Source organism: Neofelis nebulosa, chromosome 15 (genome assembly GCF_028018385.1).
Source record: "Neofelis nebulosa isolate mNeoNeb1 chromosome 15, mNeoNeb1.pri, whole genome shotgun sequence".
Classification (NCBI taxonomy): Eukaryota; Metazoa; Chordata; class Mammalia; order Carnivora; family Felidae; genus Neofelis; species Neofelis nebulosa.
Window position 1 is genome coordinate 42,690,087 of NC_080796.1, and position 17,055 is coordinate 42,707,141.

At 34.0% G+C, this 17,055-nt stretch overlaps 1 protein-coding gene across 1 annotated transcript in view; it reads right to left on the reverse strand.

Moving 5' to 3' along the window:
• Positions 1 to 1,009: 1,009 nt before the first annotated feature.
• Positions 1,010 to 17,055, reverse strand: part of ZBTB41 (zinc finger and BTB domain containing 41) — a 48,279-nt gene continuing 32,233 nt past the window's right edge. Inside the window, exon 11 of the mRNA XM_058701773.1 lies at positions 1,010 to 5,608. Within this exon, the coding sequence (XP_058557756.1) occupies positions 4,953 to 5,608 (656 nt within the window). The 3' untranslated portion in view covers positions 1,010 to 4,952. The remainder of the gene's footprint in view (positions 5,609 to 17,055) is intronic.

A 17,055-nucleotide genomic window follows, 5' to 3' on the forward strand; every position in this document is an offset into this window, starting at 1 on the left:
CTGCAGAGACTAAATTTAAACTCTCTTGGGATTTTTTAATAGTCATAGATTTAAGATCAATACATAGCAAGTTGAATGAAACATGAAGAGGAAACAAAACATAGTCACTCTCTCTACCAAGACCTTCTTTCTCTCATCTTCCACACAACCTAATCCTATTTCTTCTATCTTATTAATGTTACTTCCAAAGAGAAGAGCAGACAGCATGCTAATATTCTAGATAAAAGTATCTTTAAGTTGAAATAACATTAGAGGAAACAAAGGGGTGATCCCCCCAAAAGAACACTACAGACTTTACGAAGAGAGGAATGTGAGAAAGAAAGGGAGGGTGAAAATCTAAGGAAGAAGTGCCTATAGTTCCTAGAAATTATTTAGAAAATTGTTCTCACATTATCCATTATTCACCCTAATCGCAAGTAACATTTACCATAATACTATTTAAAGTTTTAGAAATGTTACCTGTTCCTTATTAAAGAATGTATTTTTAGTCATTTTAAATTTGACACTGAATCTTAGAATTATACAAGTATGACTTTAAAAGTCCTAAGTTTTCCTGAGTTCATCAACTCAAATTATATGTTGGTTGGGATGTTGCTGCTCCTAATGAGAAACTCATCTCGAACCATCACCTCTAGTTCAGTTTTAGGCAAACTGAAATGAGAAGCCATTCAATGTAGAGCTGTGTGGATATGGGGAACTGATTATTTTTAAAAAGGAAGGTGGGGGTGGGGGGAGGAGAAGACAGAGAGGCAGACACACTAATCACTTTATTTTATTTGTCAGATTCCTCTAATAAGCATCTAGAGACAGGCCCTGGAGTGGCTTCACAGTAACTATAAAGGCCACAAAAGAGTTAAAAAAAACAAAAACAAAAACAAAAATAAATGTTCACACTATTACTTAGTGCCATTTTCCTAATCATAAAGTAATCTAAAAAAAGTATTGCCTGACCAGCAGGCAGCACAAACATAAAACCCATAACAACAACAACAACAACAACAACAACAACAACAACAAAATCAAAATCATTTATTAACCAGTACAATCTAGCCAGCAGAATCAATTTTAAGCAACTACAACACATTGAAAAGGCACAAAGTATTCAATTCAGAAAAGACTGGGTATAAAAAGGACACTGTCGAAGAGCTAAGCTTTAAATCTGACTTTTCATCAGCGATATGTTAGAATGATCTGGTAGGAAGAGAACTCAAACTTATAAACATACCAGTTTAACTGTGTTTTTGTTTGCGATTAAAGACTGAAAAGCAATGAATGATATTTAATTACTTATTAGCCCTTAACAGTTACAGTCACTCTGCAAAGATGTTTGACACTTTTAAAGTTGACAGAAATTAGTGTACCTATATCATGACCTACAATCACTTAAAAGGAAGTCACTTAATAAAGCACCAGTTTAAAACCCTATTTTTGCTACTCTTTTTCTCCCAGCAAAAACAACTAAATTACTTAAAAGTATGCAAAGATCATTACCTTTACAGTTTGTTGGTTAAATCTTGCTGGCATGAAGAACAAACCGTAACCTTAAATGGTATTTTAGGCTGCAAAATATAGGTGGGGTTTCTTATAAAAATAACTTCAACTTGTCTTAAAAAAAAATTCTAAGGCAAAATTATTTTAATAGTGTAGTGTAAAAAATAAGCTTATTATTTAGCATTTAATAGTGTCCACTTAAAACATAACATTCAATTAACTGAACTGAGGAAAACTGAGTATTCTTACTTGTAATTGGTTTGTCAGTATGACTATTCCCAGAGTATTTTCTTCTGTTTTTATTTTTATACATATAAACACAAACACTTAATCTTAGTATTCAAACTAATGATTTTTCTTTTTAAATCCATAATCCTAGGACTTCAACTGTGCTTCTTTGGACAAATATTTATTCGAACAACAAAGAATTTTAATTCTTTTAAACTATTTTAATACCTACTAAAAATCTTTGGTGCATTTAAGGAAAAACTGATTAGGTTAAAACATTTCTACACTTGATAAATTATTCAATTTACATATTAAGTGCTAACTGCTATCAGCTAAAAAATTAATTTAAAACAATAAATTATGCTCATAAAATAAAAAAGTCTGAATGAGGCTAAACTTAGTTGCAAGATTCAAAAATTTAAGTACAGTTACAAAATTAATGGATTTTAGAGTTAATGGAACACTTGTCCAAATACTCCAAATTAAATATTACAAAAGTTTAACTGAAAAGAGTAGGCCTCATTTCATATTTTTTGTGCCAACTTCAACAACTTATATACATTCAGTTTGCCCAAATCCATGAGGTTTTCACAATTTAAAATGTTCTATATTCTAATTTTGGAAATTAGAGGCAGCAGATTTGTTTGTCCACCCACTGAGATAATTTCTTCACAAGAATTATACTATCTACTTCTCAGACTGTTTAAAATTACATGAGAAAATGTAGTGCCTGGCACACAGTAAGCATTTATTAATGCTAGCTTTCTTTCCCTATTAGTAGCTCTGCCATTTTTAATGCTGAGAGCTTAAGTGAGTCCTTTATCTTAACCTCGGATTCTTTATCTCTAAAATGGGAACACAGCATGTCTTTTCTCTTTCAGATTTGGTTATGAGGTTAAACGAGAGAACTGTGAAAGCATTTTATAAAAGAGTAAACCAGTATTCAAGTTTATCTACAATAATAACTAAATATAGTTCTATTTCATTTTATGTAAGAGATGTATTCCAGAAAAGTTTCGTTCTGTAAACCAACTCCTATGATCAAATTATGTATTTATAGAATTAGGAAATTATTATTAAAAGAATCCTAAATACCTTCAAAAAAGCAAAGTATTCTTTTCAATGTGAAAATGCAACACCCTATTTCTTTCTTGCTACCAAGCATATAATATACCATACACAGACACATATATACCATTGCCTTTTTAGAAGTCCAAACTTTTCTACAACGGTTTATATGTAAGGCAGGGTATACTTTTAGGTATTACTTCATTTCATTATAGTAAGTTTTTGAGTTGAAGGTCTTGTTTTCATGAGAGGAATCAAAAAACATAAAGACATTTTTAAAAGTCAATTTGAAAGACTAACAGACTAATAGTACCTCATACAGTCAAGTTTTATCACATAAGTACCCCAGATATAACATTTTCACACAAAAGTAAAAGTGTTTTGAAAAGAATACATTAATTATATCTACTGGTCCTAGACTAATTACAACCAAACCTTGATAACTGAGGCAAAACTCGGGTTGGTTTTGTTACTTATATGAGCTACTTTGGTTAACTGCCTCAATCTCAACATTTTTTTCTTTTATTTCCACTAATATGATGTGAATGTTCCTGTAAAGTACCTTCATTTCTTAAGTGCTTCAGCAAACAAGTTTCCCCATTAGTAAGTGGTTAAATTTTATTCATTAAAACTTCATTATTTTATTTGTGATTTTTTTCACAAGGGCTGGGCCAGACTTTACAGTTTACACAAAAAAAGTGCTTAAAGCAATTAGGAGTGTAAACAAAACTGAAATAGAAAAATCTTAAAATTGCTATTTTCCAGTAGTTTACATACAAATGACATGCTAATAATAAATCAACCCTGCCTATTCTAATCATTCAAGCAGCTCCTAGGAAATATCATCCTAGTTTAAGTTTAAATGGACTTGAAAATATGGAAAGTGCACATCTTGAAAGGTATTTTGTAATTTTGACTGACTTTTTCCTCAATTTTTATCAGTGAGGTTTTTGCTCTAATTGCTATTTCCTCTCACCAAGTCCTCAACTTTTGTCTCCTACAAAAATAAAAATCAAGGATAATTACAGGCCTTAGGCTTATTGAAAAGCAAAATAAAGATCTAGATTACATGTAAATCTGTATACAAGTAGTGGTTCCCTTTAATTAAAGTAAACATGGAGTTTAGTTGGGACATAAATTTTATAATTTGGCACCTTTCCTAACAGTTACATACGTAACACGTAGGTTCTGTTTCCCAGAATTTCACTTAGCCAAAGTAAATGAGACCAAAAGTAGCTTATAAATTAAATTTCACTGATTAGTTATAATTGCCCCTCCTTTAGTGAAATGAAGATATATGTTATTATGTGCTGTTATTGTTTCTAAATAAATGACAAAATATAAAAGGTGAACTTACCTTGAAAGTTATCTAGTTAAAACGGTCATAATTTGCTTTCAATACCTTTTCAACTTTGTATAATTTAACACCTGCACATATGTTTGCATTTTGTATTCATGGTAACTGAAGCACTGGCAAAAACCAATCCTTTGAATAATTATTTCAATTCTGCGTTTCATTTAACAAGCTAATCTTACATTAAGTTAGCTTTCTGGCTTTGAGTTTATCAAAAGACCAAAGGATTAATAATAACCTGAAATTACGGCCAGATAAAAAAACAACACAAAAATATCCAAGATTTCCCTACAAATTTAGATCTAACTTCAAATTTTAAAAATGCAGAAGAAATGATAATGAATCTTAAGTTAGGATAAGAAGAGTTGCAATTATCAGTGTACTCTTATAGTCTTTCTGAAAGGCTACATGGTCCTTAAGCTTCTCTGGAAGATGTGGAAGGGAGAAAAGAGGATTGAAACTAAAGAAGAATAAAAACGTCCACTGATGATTAAAAACAAAAACAAAAACAAAACCATAAAGTCAACAGCTAGTAATATTGAAAAGTTTGAGGAACCATTAAAAATTAAGCACTAAGTTATCTTTAAAAATCACAAAAATGTTCATTTCAAATATTATACTTCAAAATGTGTCCAAATATTCGTATGTTCAGTAAACAGAAATACATATTTTTCTTGATTTGAAATGGTTCTGAGGACTTGAGAAACTAGAGAAAATGAAAAAATAGCAGCCTTACTAATTTAAAAGCCATCAGTCTAGGCTACCATTAGCACATAACAATCAAGAAAGTCTGTGGAATGTTTAGATTTACTCATGAATGATGCTCATTATTAGAAATACTTTGTACAGCAGTAGCATTATCAAGGCCTAGTAGTGTTCCAAGATAAGACTGTTCTCTAGGGTCTAGCATTTGTTCAGGTCGTACTGGATGAACGATATTTGCAGGTTGAGGAGTAAGAGTATATTTTTCCAGAAAAGCTAAATCAGCTGCTCGGGGATAATCAGTTGATTGTGGCTGTGGTGACAAGATCTCATGAGAAGATGGTGGGAGCGTGGTTGTATGACGCACCAGATCACTCTGAGTGTCAGGCATCTGAACTGGAACCAATGTTACTGGAACACACACTTCAGCAGACACATTCTGTAACATAGTCTTGGCTTCTGACTGATAAACTTTGGGCTGGTCCATATATTGTTTTGTTTCTGTTTGAAAGATTTTATCATCAGATGAGTACTCTACTGGCAAGGATACAAGTTTTTCCTCAGAAGTACTTAGAGGATCGTCTGGAGATTTTATGCCATGAACATGGTCAATGTGGTATTTCAGCTTGTCTTTCCGCTTAAATGTTGCATTACAGTGCTGACAGTTGAAAGGTCGGGCATCAGAATGGATAACCAGGTGTTTTGTTAAAGTTTTCTTAATTCTAAAAGATTGATTGCAAATTTGACACTTGTATGGTTTTTCACCTGTATGAACAAAAATGAAATTAAGGTAAAATGCATTCAGTTGGGAAGACAATGATTTAAAGTAGCAAATTTTCCACACGAATACTTACAAGAACTTAACAAAAGCAGTGATATTATATGCTATCACAAAATGGAGACAGTACAGTAAGCCAGTAAAGACAATGGGCTCAAACATTAAAAAGATCCAGGTTTGAATTCTAGCTGTACCACTTACCAGCCAAACCTTGAGCAAGACACCCAACTTCTAAGCATAGTTTCTTCACCAGTAATATGCAACAATAGTGCCTACCTCAGAGATGGTGAATGGATTGAACAAGAAAACAAATCGTGCTGAGAACTGTAGCTGGCATAAGATAAGTACATGATGGACTCACAGACTATTATTATTGCTTGTTTTTATTCCCACTATAGCCCCTAAAAAAGGTAGAAAACAGAAACATCCGATTTCCTCCCACCCAAGAAGGATTAAAATTAAAACAGCAACTCTGATTAACTGAGTTCTTAGAATCAAACTAAGAAGTAGTGATACTTAATGTCTGGCCTGAGGTCAACGTAAGGAGAGTTGATCAGGATAAAGAACAAGGAAACCGAACTAGTTTTCAGTCCCTCCTGAGTCAGGTTTCTACGCTGTAGTTTTGTTGTTTTCCTTTTTGTTTTTAATATGAAACATCATAAATTCCTAGGTTAGCCAGTGTGGTAGGCAGAATAATGACCTCCCAAAGAGGAAGTCTAGGAAGCTGTAAATATGTTACTTTCCATAGCAACAGGGACTTTGCAGATTAAAGATCTAGAAATGGGGAGATTAGCTGGATTATCCAGCATGGCCCAATTTAAACACAGGAGTCTTCAAAAGCAGAAGATAACGGAAGAAGAATGCATCAGAGAGATGCAACAAGAGGAGAACTCAACCCCTTCACTGTTGGCTTTGAAAATGGGAAAAGGCGCCAGGACCCAAGAAATGTGGTGGCCTCTAGAAGCTGGGAAAGGCTCTCAGCTTACCACAAGTAATAAAACTAGAACCTGGGTCCTGGTCCTACAGCTCAAAGACGGTTTTATCATAACGCACCTGAGCAGGAAAGAGATTCTTCTATAGAACCTCCAGAAAGAAACGCAGCCCTACCAACATCTAGATTTTAGCCCATGTCAGATTTCTCACGAACAGAGATCTAAGATCATACACAATTGTATTACTTAAGCCACTAAGGTTATGGTAATTTACTACAGCAGCAAGAGAAAACAAACCCAGACATACAATTGCACAACAAACACAAGGCATATATTTTAAAACTAAATGGAAAGATTTTATATTAATTGTTACATGGGTTTGTTGATATCACTGTTTTATCTTTCCATTTAAAAGAAAGCCAGTTCTCCTAGAAAATTAAGAGAATTGCACCTTCAAGTTGAGCCACTAATACCAAACAATTAACTATTCATTAAATATTATTAATTGTTATTTTGTGGCCCACAGGAACTTTCAAATCCCAGTACAGAAAATGTATACAGGCTGGGATGCTGGTTCCTGGACTATTACATTTCTACTTGTTTTTGAACTAGTATCATGACTGATGTCACTAAAGAGGAAGTAAAACATGAAGTAAAACATTTATAAAGGGTTAAAATTCTTGAAAAGATAGTATTTGCAACAGTGTGTAGAACACACTGTATCCAACATTTGATTTCACCTGAAATGCCTACAATGACGGACAATATGAAAAAGGTTATAAAAGAATGTTCTGAAAAAAAATTACACTTCTAAAATGCAAGAACTTTCTATAATTCCTGGCATTAAAACCAGTCATGCCAGGAGTGTTCTATAATTAAAAAAAAAAAAAAAAAAAAAAAAAAAAAGAAACTCTAGCATAGCATTACGAACACCACCAACAAGCACAGAATTTAGTTTTAAAGATAAAAGTATTGGTTTTAAGTATTCTCCTTTGGCACAGTATTAGCCATGATAGTTTCTTAAGCACATTCATTAAAAGCTTTTATAGATGATGTAAAATCATAGTCAATCAGTTCCAGTGTCCCACAAATACTGTTAGGAAGCTGGGACTCAGGCATATTTCTTTGAGAAGTTTCTGTGATCATTTTAAACAAATTTCATTTTTCCACAGAAAAAATCAATTTATGTTTATAAGACAAAGATCCACAAAGGAAATGTTGATATTATTATATTTAAAAAGTAAATATGGAGTGCTTATAGATACACAGTGAGAAGGGTCAATACTGTGGACTTAATGAAAAGAGGAATACTTATTGAAAAAACATTCTACAGCAAGGCAAGGCTTTCTGTAGCAAAATTATCTATTTGATAACAATGAACTCAAGTTGGGTGAATCTCAGGATCACAAATCAGAGACCTAAGGAAACAAAGGAAAGGTCTCCTGCAAGATGCACAGAAAGGAGTCTATTTTTTAAGAGTGGAAATAGATAAAACAATGCTCAAAGAAATGTAATCTCTTTCTCAGCTAAAATCATAGTAACCTATGAGTCTTTAGAATTAAAAAATGTCTTCCAATAGATGAGTTATGTTTAGATATTAAAAATTAGTATATGAAAATATAACGAGAACTTGCATTCAAATTTGATGGAGTAGTTTATATCATAACTATGTCTCTTGCTAGTGAAGAGGAAAAGATAAAAGATTTTTTAAAATTCAAAGAATCTACTCTTTGGAGGCACTGAAGCACAAACAAGGCAGCCAGGACATAAGGGGCCAAGATTCTGGAGGCACAGGAAGGTATGGACATGTGCTCTTTCCTCAGTGTACTTTCAGATTTAGTGACAATTAATAAATAAATAAATTCCCTGGGTATGGGGAAAAATAAATAAAATAAGTTCCCTGGGTAGGGGAAATAAGAGGTCAAGTGGCAGCCGAGGGCCTGATGGCATTCCACTGGAATGGGAAGATAAAAGCTAGAGTTTGGGACTACCCAGGATTTAAGGGGTCAAGAGCCTGGAAAGGAAAGAACAACAGAGAAATGAACAAAAATACTGACATTTGCCAGCTCTCAAGATGAACATCTGCTGGATAAGACAGCTAGAAACCAGAGGCTGGATACTGAAGGGATGAAAAGATATTTTAGCAAACCCAAGGATACTGGGGAGATGAAGATTAGAGTTTAAGTCTCACCACAATAATGATGAACTAGGAGAAAGGTAGATCAGAAATAGATAAGAAGTGACCCATGCCATCTCATTCTATCTGCTTGTGAGAAGAAAATTAAATACATCTGAGAAAGAATACAACTTCAAGAACCTCTACAATTTTTCATTCACAAAATCGAAGGTTCATTTCAAAACGATCAGGCATGTCAAGAAACAGAACCAAATGACCAAATGTTGAGAGATGGGGGGAGAAAAGATAATAGATAGCCCTAAAGGTGAAGAGAAATTACATAAGACTGAAATATTAAGATGAATATGATTAATATATTCAAGAAAACACAGGAAAAGAGAATTTCACCACGGAATTGGAACTATGGGAAAAAGAAAATTCTGGAACAGATAACTGAATAATTCAGTAGATTGATTTAATAGCATATTAGACACCACAGAAGAAATAATTAGTACAATGGAAAATAGATTAATAGGAATTATCTATGTGGAAGCACAAAGAGAAATAGATTGAAAATATACAAAAGCATGATATTCATATGTATATATATATATGTGTCTGTGTGTGTGTGTATATATACATATATATACACACACACACAGACACATATATATATGACAAAGTAACATATCTAACATAAATAAACTGGAATCCTAGAAAGAGGAGAGTTTTAAGATTTACCCTATACGAAAGAAAAGACATCTCAAGTCACAGACCCAGTAAGTTCTACAAACCTCACAAAATACAAAAAAAACAAAGCAAAAAACCACACATCTATGCACACTATAATAAAACTACTAAAAATTAAAGAGAAAAAAGCAGCCAATTAAAAAGAGACATTTCATTTAAATGAGCAACAATAAGACTAACAGTATACTTTTCAACAACAAAAGAGGTTCAAGGAGGAAAAAAATCACATATTTACAATGTTGAAAGAAAATTAGCTGCTAATATAAATTACATAGTCAGGAAAAATATTCTCCATAAAGTAAAATAAAAACATTTTCAGACAGTCAAAACCTAAGAGAACCTGGTGCCTGCAGATACGCTCGAAAGGAGTCCGCAAGTGGAAGGAAAATGATTCCAGGAGGAACAATGTGAATGCAGGAAGCAGTAAACAGTAAAGGGCACATATATGGTTAAAAATAAATAATATGGGTTATTTTTTTTTAATTTTTTTTTTTAACGTTTATTTATTTTTGAGACAGAGGGAGACAGAGCATGAATGGGGGAGGGTCAGAGAGAGGGAGACACAGAATCCGAAACAGGCTCCAGGCTCTGAGCTGTCAGCACAGAGCCCGACGCAGGGCTCGAACTCACGAACTGTGAGATCATGACCTGAGCCGAAGTCGGCCGCTTAACCGACTGAGCCACCCAGGTGCCCTAATAATATGGGTTATTTAAAACAAACCAAAAAATAATGTCTTATGTGGTTTAAAGTATATGTAAAATTAAAATACATACAATGCATAAAAGGTGAGAGGTAAGGGTGTTGTAAGGTTTTTTTGCGTTGTCTAGAAATTGATAAAGAATTAACTTAAGGTAGACTAATAATTTATGGATACACATAGCAATCTTTAGGGTGATTACTAACGAACAATGAAAGAACATACAACCGACAAGCACCGAGGTGAAAATGTGTAATAAAAATCCTTTGTGATTTCAAGGAATTGAAGACAAGAGAAAGAAAGCATCAAGGAAGAGATGGGATGAATAGCATGATGATAGATTTAAATCCAAATAAATGAGATATCATGTAAAATTTAAATGACTAAGTATCTCAGTTAAAAGCAATTATCATAATAGATGATAAAATGATGCTCCAAAGACATACATCTTAAATACAAGTCCACGGAAGGACTGAAAGTAAAAAGATAGAAAAAACATATATAAACATTATCCAAAAGAGACCTGGTAAATCTTTATCCCAACATAAAGAGGAATATTTTGACCACGGGACAGAAAGATACGACAATCCGTACATATCTAATAACACAGCCTCAAAATATATACAGCAAAAAATTAAAGAACTCAAGATGAAAAAGCATAATTTTCAATCAATAGGTTAATAGATTTTAACATAGATCTCTCAGTAACTTATAGAATAAGCACACACAAAAAAATCAGTAAGAATGTAGAATATTCGAATAATAAAACATGTTCTCTGGCAAAAGTAGAATTAAGCTAGACATGAGTAACATACAAATAGTTAGAAAACCCTCGAATATTTAGGAATTCAGCAATACAATTCGAAATAAGCCATAAATGAGAGAATTAATCTGAACAGACATTAGGAAATATTTTTAGCTTATTTATAATGGAAACATGAAACATAAAGTGTGGGACTGAAAGCAATGTTTGGAAGGCAACTTAGGACATTAAAATACATAAATAAAAAAAAGAAATGCTACAATTTAATAAGTTAGGCATTGGTATAAAAAAGCTAGGGAAAGAGCAATTTAACCCAAATAAAATAGAAATACAAAAAAAGCAGAAATGAAATAAAAAACATGTCTAAACAAAGGAAATATCAAAAAATCCTATAGTCATTGAAAAGATACATAATATGATACCTTGAATTCTGTGGATAGATTTCATATTTTAGATTAAATAGAGTTCTTTAAAAATAAAAAAAAATGACAGCTCTGTATTAAAGAATCTTTTTTTTTTTTTTTTTAGTTTTATTTATTTTAAGAGACAGAGTGAGAGCAGGGGAGGGGCAGAAAAAGAGGGAGAGAGAAAATCCCAAGCAGGCTTCATACCATCAGTGTGGAGCCCAATGCGGACTTGACCTCACGAATCATGAGATCATGATCTGAGCTGAAATCAAGAGTTGAACGCTTAACCAACTGAGCCACCCAGGCACCCCAAGAATCTCTGACTTAAATCTCTTCATAGAAAATAAGTTCAGAGGGATTTATCAGTGAATTCCTCCAAATACTAATGAGGAAATAATGCCAACTTTACATAAACTCATCCACTTCATTTAAAAAGATGTATTATTTCTCAAATTATTTTTTTAATGCCAGCAGAGTCATAATAACGAAACCTGTCAGCAATATTATGAGGGGAAAAAAAGGAGTATGTCTAAACAACACAGCCAAAAAGAAAAAAAGAAACAAAATATAAGCAAATTAAATTCAACTATATAGTAACAGGATAATACACAACCAATCTGTGTTTATTTCAGGAATGTAAGATTTAATATTAAAAAAATCAATCAGTGTAATTTGTCACATTAACAAAGGAAAAAGATCTGATCACCTCAATAAATATAGGAAAAAATCTAACACCTATCCATGACACTGTAAATAAATCAGGAATAGATGGTAATTTCTTTTTTTAACATTTATCTATTTGGGGGAAAGCCTACACAGGGGAGAGGCACAGAGAAGGGGACAGTGGATCCAAAGTGGGCTCTGCACTGACAGCCTGACAGCAGTGAGCCCGATGTGGGGCTCACACTCATGAACGCCAAGATCATGACCTGAGCCAGTCGGACCCTCAACCGACTGAGCCACCCTGGTGCCCGTGGATAGATGGTAATTTGTTTACCTGTTAAACAGTATCTACAAAATACACAGAAAACATCGTATTTAATTATGAAATACTGAAAGCTTTTCCCTGGAGATTGAGAATAAGACAAGGACGTCCACTATCAGTATTTCTATTCATACACCACTGATGATGTCAACCAAAGCAATAAGGCAGAGAGGGAGAGAAAAGGATTCAGAAAGGGAGAAATTAAATTGTCACTATTCACAGATGGCCAGCTTGTATCCTTGGAAAATCCAAAGAACTTAAACTATAGCAAAGTCATTGCATAAAAAGTCAATATACCAACTCAACTGCATTTCTATACATCAAAAACAAATACAAATAAATACAATTTATAATTTTGTACAAAAACATCAAACATCTATATATAAATCTCATGAAGATGTTTAAGATATCTGCACTAAAAACTGTAACATCTTTTTTTTTTTTTTTTTTTTTTTTTTAAGTAGGCTCCACGCTCAATGTGGGGCTTGAAGTCATGACCCCGAGATCAAGAGTTGATGCTCCACCGGCTGAGCCAGCCAGGTACCCCCAAAACTACAATATCAAGAAAAGTAAAAGGACTTAAGTTAGGGTAGGGATTGTTCATGGATTGATGATTCAATATAATAGAGATAATCAATTAGGAAAAAACTGACTATGTATTCACTGACATTCCAATAAAATTCCCAGCAGATTTTTATGTTTAGAAATTAATGAAGTTGTTTCAAAATCTATCTAAAAACATAAAGGAACAAGAATAACAAAGACACCAAAACAGAACAAAGTTGGGTAAGTTACATCACCAGATATCAAAAGCCATAACAATTTAAGTGGTACAGCAACAATGGAGCAAGGATATACAGACAGTGCAGTATAAAGAACAGAGCCCAGAGACAAACCACACACACAGCATCATTTAATTTAAAACAAATATGCCAATGAAATGCTATAAAGAATGGATAATCTTTCCAATAAATTGTTCTTGGTTATAGAAAGCCACATGTAAAAAGAAAAAAATAAATAAAAGGAAAACAAGTGAAAAAAGAACTTTGATCTTTACCTAACAACCTAAGAAGAAACAAGTAAATTAGAGAAGGTTCATAATCTAAATATGTAAGTTAAAATAGAAGGCAACAGAAATATTAACGACCTTGGAATAGGCAAAAGTTTCTTAAAAAGGATATAGCAAGAACCTAACCAGAAGGAAAAAAAAAACCAAAAACCAAAAAACAAAAACAACCTGATATGTGACTTACATAAAACTCAGAAACTTCAGTCACTGAAAGACACCATTACTAGAGCTCAGAGGCAAGTCACAGAGCGTAATATATCTGAAATTTAGATATCCAACAATGGACTCATCTCCAGAATATAGCTAGAACTCTTATAATAAATCAATTAGAAAAAGACAGGAGCGCCTGGATGGCTCAGTCAGTTAAATGTCCGACTTTGTCTCAGGTCATGATCTCACAGTTTGTGAGTTCAAGCCCTGTGTCGGGCTCTGTGCTGACAGCTCAGAGACTGGAGCCTGCTTCAGATTCTGTAACTCCCTCTCTCTCTGCTCCTTCCCTGCTCACGCTCTGTGTCTCTCTCTCAAAAATAAACAAACATTAAAAAAAAAAGACAGACAATCCAGTTTAAGAAAATCAGCAAAATAATTAATCAGGTGCTCCATGAAAGAGGATATTCAAATGACCAATAAGTATATGGGAAGGTGCTTAATATCATTACTTACCACAAAGATGCAAATTAAATTAAAGCCACATTGAGATAGTGCTACATATCCATCAGAATAACTTTTAAAAAAAGGCAGTATCAAGTGTTGGTGAAAACCTGGAGCAACTGGAATTCTCATAAGCCATATACTTACTGGTAGGACTGCAAATTGGCACAATTACCTTGGAAAACTGTTCGGTAGTGTCTACTAAGTAGAACATACGCATCCTATCGGCTAACAATCCCATGGCCGGGCATATACACAAGAGAAATAAATGCATTTGTGTATGAAAAATCATGAACAGGAATTTCCAAAGCAGCTTTATTCATAATAGATCCAAGTAAATACAAACCAAATGTCCATTAAAGTTCAAGGGATAAATAAATTGTGTGGTATATTCATATGAAAATGAAAAGAAACAAACCACTTCCATGGATGAATCTCATGGACATCATACTGAGTGAAATAAACCAGACAAAAAAGAGTACATACTATATGATTCCATTCATATGAAGTTCAAACAGGCAAAACTAATTAGTGGTGATATAAGTCACAATAATGATTATTTTGCAAGGAGGTTACTCCTTGCAGCCAGAGAGGATACTTCTGCAATTCTGGTACTGTCCTATATACCAATCTGAGTGGTGGTTACGTGGATGTATTCATTTACAAAAATTCATTGAGCAGTTCATTAAATTTTGGATACTTTACATACAGCGTAAACAATTCTGCCAAGTCTAGGGGCACCTGGGTGGCTCAGTCGGTTAAGCGTCCAACTTTGGCTCAGGTCCTGATCTCACGGTTCATGGGCTCAAGCCCCGCGCTGGGCTTTGTGCTGACAGCTGGAGTCTGGAGCCTGCTTCAGATTCTGTATCCACCCCCACCTCTGTCCCTCCCATGCTCACACTCTCTCTCTCAAAAATGAACATTAAAAAAAAAAAATTCTGCCAACTCTAAAGTCAAGTCCTAAATTTATCAGCCTTAATGCCTGTTTAAAATAAATGCACTGGGGCGCCTGGGTGGCGCAGTCGGTTAAGCGTCCGACTTCAGCCAGGTCACGATCTCGCGGTCCGTGAGTTCGAGCCCCGCGTCGGGCTCTGGGCTGATGGCTCGGAGCCTGGAGCCTGTTTCCGATTCTGTGTCTCCGTCTCTCTCTCTGCCCCTCCCCCATTCATGCTCTGTCTCTCTCTGTCCCAAAAATAAATAAAAATAAAAAATAAAAAAAAATAAATGCACTACATTTCAACAAGACTACTGCTGAAGAACAGATGTTATCACTACTCTGAGAATTACAACAAACAAAACACATAATGGATGAGAATAAGCCCTTTACAGAAGAAAATCTTACATCTGTATTCCAACCAATTTCTCTAATTCATTCAACAAATATTTATAAAGCATCTACTATTTGCAAGTTTGGGAATAGGCACTAATCATATCTACTCATTTGAACCAATTAAGTGTACTGACCTGTCGAAAACTGGAACCAATCCATTAGTTACACCTTGTCTAGAGAAAGAATATACTAATACAAAAATGTCTACATGGAGTCTAGTTAAGGGGATTCGAAAAATAAGAATTTAGCAATTTAGATAATGTACTAAAGGCATCCCAGCTAGGGAAAAATAATCTGGGGAGCAAAATTATTCTGGTCCCAAAAGAGATACCCATCTTTACAGGTAAAGATGACTCAGTATCCCTCACCATTTCCTTGAGAAACTATTCCATAAAGTTACTACCTTAGTCTAGAACTACATTTAGTAGTTTTTCTAATCAACAAATTTAGCAACTCTACTTCCTTGATTAGAGAAAAAGGATACCTTGGCCAGTACACTCTTCATTTTCTACAGGGTGAATAATAAGCTGACATTCTGGTGAATCTATTTCCAATGGTAATTATGAAGAACTCCTAAGAATACTTATAATCTTTGTGTACAGATGTAAAAATGATTTTCTGGACCTATAAATCTCAGGAATGGACTTGGGAACATGGCAACCAGTTCATGGAACAGCCACACTGTGAAGTCCTGTCTGGGTAGCCTTCTGATCACTTTAGATTAAGAGCTGGCAAACTACAGCCCAAAAGCCAAACATAGCCTCTTGCCTGTTTCTGCAAATAAAATTTTATTGGAATGCGGTCATGTTAATTTGAACCTACATGGCTATAGTTGCTTCCATGCAACAAAAGCACAGTTGAGTGGTTATGAGAGAGACTGTCTGGCCCACAAAGCCTTAAATATTTATTATCTAGTCCTCTACCAAAAAAGTTTGCTGACCTATGCTTTAGGTGATTTCTCATTCTCATTTCATAACTGCCATAATCTTCGTCTTATTCTATAATAGAGCTCATACTCTATTTAAAAAGTGAAAATCCCAAGCAGTCTTCATACTATTTTTGAAAGAGAGACAGTGCGAGCAGAGTAGGAGCAGAGAGACAGAGGCAGACACAGACTCTGAAACAGGCTCCAGGCTCTGAGCTGTCAGCATAGAGCCCGACGCGGGGCTCAAACTCACAAAACTGTGAGATCATGACCTGAGGCGAAGTTGACGCTCAACCGACTGAACCACCCAGGCACCCCTCACATCCTCAGTTTTCAACGTGAGAACGACTTGTCCCAAATTCCAACCAAGATATTCAGAAATGGAAATTCTACATTATCATTGGTCATCGACAAATTACTATAAGTGAATGTTTTTAAAAAACTTCATGCAATTATAAAGCCAGTCCTTATTATATAAGTTTCTCCTCTAAAATAATTCCTGCAGTTTTATAATTCTTAAATCATCAATGGTTGAATTAACTTTCTGTAAGTTCATCAATTCTTTTAAATCATGAGTTTATTAAGTTTGTTATTTATAACTAATATGGAAGGTATCATTAGTATAGTTTCCTCATTTTGTCCTACTTATGTATCCCCAAATTGTGACTTTTTCTTTTGTAGGGAGCCGTAAATTTTTTTAACAGCAGCACTTTATAAGTAATAAATTCTTTACTGCAATTCTTTGCTATTGAAATTGCCCAAATTGTTATTTCTCATTCTGATATTTATGAAATCAGTTATTTTTCTC